This window comes from Vigna unguiculata, chromosome 10 (genome assembly GCF_004118075.2).
Source record: "Vigna unguiculata cultivar IT97K-499-35 chromosome 10, ASM411807v1, whole genome shotgun sequence".
In the NCBI taxonomy this organism is placed as follows: domain Eukaryota; kingdom Viridiplantae; phylum Streptophyta; class Magnoliopsida; order Fabales; family Fabaceae; genus Vigna; species Vigna unguiculata.
Window position 1 is genome coordinate 27,954,718 of NC_040288.1, and position 5,378 is coordinate 27,960,095.

The following is a 5,378-nucleotide window of genomic DNA, read 5'->3' on the forward strand; positions in this document are numbered from 1 at the left end:
CCTCCTTGGATGTGTATGAAACAAAGTTCCTTTATTCTCTCTATGATCATTCCAGGAAAGCGAGCTCTAGGAAATGATATTGATGTATATTTACAGCCACTAATAGAAGAGTTGAAAGAGTTATGGAGCACGGGCATAAAAACTTTTGACTCATATGGTAATGAAGTGTTTGATATGCATGCAGCCGTATTGTGGACTATCAGTGATTTTCCAGGTCTTGGAACTCTATCGGGATGGAACATGCATACTGGGTTTGCATGTCCTAGATGTAATTTTGACACAACTCCTAAGAAGCTTCTTAAAGGTGGTAAATTTTGTTTCATGAGTCATCGTCGTTGGTTAGATGGAAGGCATAGATTTAGACTGGCTCGCATGAGATTTGATGGAACTATAGAAAATAGAAATCCACCTGTGGTAGTGTCAGGATATGATGTCTTACAACAAGTTGAAAATGTCAATGTTGAATTTGGAAAAGAACTAGTACTTGAAGAACGAGCCAAAAGACAACAGGGAGTTAATCATGCCAAGTTAGACACTCAACAATGGCGAAAAAAGAGTATATTTTTTGAACTTCCTTATTGGGTAGACAACTTATTACATCACAATTTAGATGTTATGCATATTGAGAAAAATGCATGTGATAATGATAGTTCAAACAAATGTAAAGACAATCTAAAAGCACGAAAGCATTTACAACTTTGGGGTATTAAACTTGATCTTTGGCCTGATGAGAATGGTAGATATCTCCCTGCTATATATACATTGACAAATGCAAATAAAGATATCTTTCTCAAAACTTTGAAGAACATGACTGTTCCAGATGCTTACTCTAGTAACATTAGTAGATGCATTGATGACAAACAACGTAAAAAAAAGTCATGACTCACATGTTTTGATGGAGCAACTTTTACCTTTGGCAATGAGAAATACACTTCCTAAAGAAGTATGCTCTATCTTGATTGATCTGTGTATTTTTTTTTACAATTGTGCAATAAAGTTTTAAGAATGGATGAACTTGACCAACTACAAAGTAGAGATGTTATTTCCTCCTTATTTCTTTACAGTCATGATTCATTTAATTGTGCATTTGGTAGAAGATGCCAAGCTTGGAGGACTAGTCCAATATCGATGGATGTATCCCATTGAGAGGTATCTAGGAAAGTTAAAGTCCTATGCTCGTAATAAGGCACAAGCAGAAGGGTCAATAGCTGAAGGATACATGGCTGAAGAGGCTTTAACTTTTTGTTCTAGATATGTAGATGGAATTGAGACTGTATTTAATCGACTACGTCGTGTTAATGATGAACCTCATATTGTTCCATCTAATGTAAGTACATTATTCCCACAAGTTGGAAACCAGCCAGTTCGTTTGCTTATTTCACTCTATCAGCAAAGGAAAAGTTGCAAGCACATCGTCATATGCTAACTAACTGCACCATAGTTGACCTGTTTCTGCAGTAAGTATTTATGCATTTTTGTATAATTAGTTTTTCCTTCAACATTACATTATATATTTTATATCTTTGACATAGGGAATTTGGAGACACTTTACGAAGACAACTAAGAAGCCGCACACGATCATCCTCTATGATAGACAAGAGGGTTCATAGGGAATTTGTAGAATGGTTTTCACGTCTTGTATGTATATTTTCTCTTATAATCTTTAACTTACATATATTATTAAAATATTAAGCATGTTTCTGAATATTAAGTACTTTCTTTTATTTTGTTTTAGATAATGAATGAATCGATTGGTATCCATTCAATTGATTTAAAATTCTTAGCTATAGGTCCGATTGATTGTGCAAAGCGATACAGTGCCTACAATGTGAATGGGTTCAAATTTCCGATATTGGAGCATGACCTTTGGCTTAAAACACAAAATAGTGGAGTGTTTGGTACATTTGGGACAAGGAGTTATGCAAGTAGCATTGATAATCAAATGCGGTTTGGAGCTGTGCCATATTACGGTCGATTGGTAGACATAATTGAGATAAATTACCATGGACATTTCTCAGTTGTTTTATTCAAATGTATGTGGGCTAATACAACTTCTTCTAGAGGGATTATGACTAATGACTTTGGATTTACATTAGTATGTTTTTCACGTTTGATCCACACTAGTGATAATGATGATGATGAGCCATACATTCATGCATCAGAAGCTCAAATGGTGTATTATGTAGAAGATGAGTTGGATAAAAATTGGTGCATACCTGTACATTTAAAGCCTAGAGACATGTACAACATGGGTGAAGAAGATGTTGACGATTTTCATGAATCTGAACCATTTGAGCAACAAAACTTAGAATTACTATATCCAGACGAGGATTGAAATATACAGTAGCAAGGTAATTGTCACATAACACTCTTTGAATTTCAGTTTTTGTGTAATTGAATTTCAGTTTCTGTCTAGCAACAATCTAGTAAGGTAATTGTCACATATACTACTAGAAACTAGCACAAAGTGGAGAGACCATCGACAAGAATTGTGGAAACAAAGGAATGATGGTACACGTACTAGAGATGAATTGATCACAATGGCTCCAAAAGGAATAGATAGAGACCAATGGACTTCTTTTATTGACTATCGTTTAAATTCAAAAACAAAGGTATAATTGAAACTTTTTTTCATCAACCTTATTCATTATTATTAATTTTTATATTTTGATGATTAGGACCATGCCCTCAAAAATAAAAACAATAGGGCAAAGCAAACCATTGCACACACTGGTGGATCTAAGAGCCTTGCAAGGAAAAGAGATGAAATGGTGATAATATTACATATCTTCAAATTAAATTTATGTTTTAATTTTTTGAATTGTGTCATAAAATTTTTCTTCAACTCTATAGGAAAAAGAGTGTGGCCAAAAGGTCAGTAGAGGAGAGGTATGGATAGCCACCCACAAGCATGCTAATAGAACATTTGTTAGTGATGAAGCAATGGAAATTGGTGTAAGTTTGATTCTAATAAACTCTATAATTATCATCTACAATTCAGGTTATTTTAATTAGTTTCTTCTCGTGTTCTGTATAGGAAAAAATTCAATCATATGAATCAAAATTATCAAGATCCCAATTAAAAGATGTATCTAGCACCGATTCCTTAGCTTTTGCTTTCGGAAGTCAAGAACATTGCGGACGTGTTAGGGGTTTAGGTTTGGGACCTTGTCCATCTAAAGTGTTTGGCTTCAATGCACATTCATATAGTGGGGCGTCTTCGAGTTGTCCTTCTTATACACAGTTACAAAATCAGGTTAATAATTTCTTATTTTCAATTATTGCTTTTTTTAGTTTATCTCTTCTGTATAATGGTATTTTATTGCCATGAATATAGTCTTTTTTGTTGTTATATTGGGAATACAGAGTCTAAAATGTGGTGTATGTATCCCACATGGTTACCAAAAATGTGGTGAAAGGCATGCTTTCTATTGCTGTTAAATTACCTTAAATTGCTATTGATGTCATTGTTGTTATTGCTATCATTATTAAGACATCATTATCCTCATTTGGGTGTATGTATCACATTGTGAATGTGAAGAGTGGTTAGTGAGTGCACCTATCATTGTTAGTTCTCTCTCCCTTGTGCATATTTAATGTGAATGTTAAATAAATTTGAAATTTCAACCCTCTGCACAGTGATTGAAAATAATATATGGTTTATTATCTCTCACAAAAAGCATACAGGCACACTAGAACTTATTTAATTTCGATATGTACATGATGTATTGGATCACGCACTACAAACAAAAGAAGATATGAACATGATGTAATATGTTTCATTATTGATGATTTTGAGTTTGATTTAAGTTTGTATTATTGTTAGGCATGTTGTAAAATGCAGACAGTTTGATTAATTTGATTAGTTATGTTCTCAAAAAGGTTTCTTGATTAACATCGCAAGTCAATGAAATGAAGGCAATGATGACTTTCTTTGTACAAAACTATCAAGGAGAATTGCCTCATGACTTTCCTGTGTTTCATTCGTCATCGGTAATATTTAAATTTTAAGTATATTAATATATATTTTATATTGTCAAGAATGTTACCAATTATTATTACTTTTAATGTTAGGTATCTGATCAAGGAAGTGTTCCCAATGGAGAAACAAATGACTCAGATCAAGATTGATACAGAAGAATCTTATTAGACTTTCATTTTATTTGACTTTATAACAAGTATAACAAAGATATTGTAATATTTCACTAGTTTGAACGTTTAAACTTTATTATTTATTTTGAACTTATAGACTACGTTCCTTGTTTTTATGAATGTTATATCTAGTTATAAACAAATATCTAAATGTTAGAATTTTTTCATATCATATGTTTTATGAATTATATGCACTCAAAAAGTATAATAAATAAAATTAAGGGAATTTGAAAAGTAAAAACATCAATAAATAATGAATTGCATTGTAGGGGTAAAAAATGAACTTTTAGTACTATTACACGGTATAAGGGATTTAAAACTACATACAAGAAATAGGTACTAGGGTTACAAAACCGCAGTGAATGCCAAGGGTTCTAAAACCGCCGGTAATTACTAGGGGTTTTAAAACTCCAGATAAATACCAGGGATTACTAGGGGTTTGATACCGACGATAATTACCAGGAGTTTTAAAACTGCCGGTAATTACCAGGGGTTTTAAAACCGTCGGTAATTACTAGGGTTTTGAAACCGCCGGTAATTACCAGGGATTTAAAAACTGCCGGTAATTACTAGGGGTTTGAAACTGTCGGTAAATACCAGGAGTTTCAAAACTGCCGGTAAGTGTTGTTTTACCAAGGGTTAGTGAAAATCGCTAGTAATCCGTTAACGATGCTGGTTTTTCTAGGGGAAAAACAAACCGCCGGAAACTCCTTTAACGGGGTTAAAACCCCCGGAAATACCATAAATAATCTCTAGTAAAAATTATTTTGTTGTAGTGATTATTATATACATATAAACATAACTTTAGACTTAATTATGTTCTAAGTCTCTAATAAATTTGACAACCTTCAACTAATCTCTAATAACATTTTATGGTTTATAGAGTAGATTCAAAATTTTTGATCGAATTCTCATTGTTAACTTTTTCTGATATTTTAGTCATATGACTATGATGTGGTTGACATGGTTAGTCTTTTGTCAAGTCACTTCAATGAGTTGTCGCCATATATAATTTTATTATTTTATTTTTTTCCATAATTTTATAATTTATATAATTCTATAAATCAATAATTTAATAAAATTGTAAATTTATAATTTTTTAATTTCATAAATCAATAATATTATAATTTAGTAATTTTATAATTTTATTATTCAATAATTTTATATTTTATAATATTTCAATCTTACAATCTTATAATCTTATAAATTTATAATCTAATTATTTT

At 31.9% G+C, this 5,378-nt stretch overlaps 1 protein-coding gene across 1 annotated transcript; it reads left to right on the forward strand.

Annotated features, from left to right (window-relative positions):
- The first annotated feature begins 2,540 nt into the window (after window positions 1-2,540).
- LOC114165481 lies at window positions 2,541-4,131 on the forward strand. The gene is made up of 5 exons (XM_028050095.1): window positions 2,541-2,612; window positions 2,679-2,771; window positions 2,854-2,955; window positions 3,038-3,256; window positions 4,075-4,131. Exons 1-5 carry the CDS (start codon window positions 2,541-2,543, stop codon window positions 4,129-4,131), a joined length of 543 nt encoding a protein of 180 aa, XP_027905896.1.
- Window positions 4,132-5,378: the final 1,247 nt, after the last annotated feature.

Coding starts and splice junctions, on each gene's coding strand:
- LOC114165481 (XM_028050095.1), top strand. CDS start 2,541: ATGGCTCCAAAAGGAATAGATAGAGACCAATGGACTTCTTTTATTGAC. Junction 2,613..2,678: donor GTTTAAATTCAAAAACAAAG/GTATAATTGAAA, acceptor TTTGATGATTAG/GACCATGCCCTCAAAAATAA. Junction 2,956..3,037: donor ATGAAGCAATGGAAATTGGT/GTAAGTTTGATT, acceptor TGTTCTGTATAG/GAAAAAATTCAATCATATGA.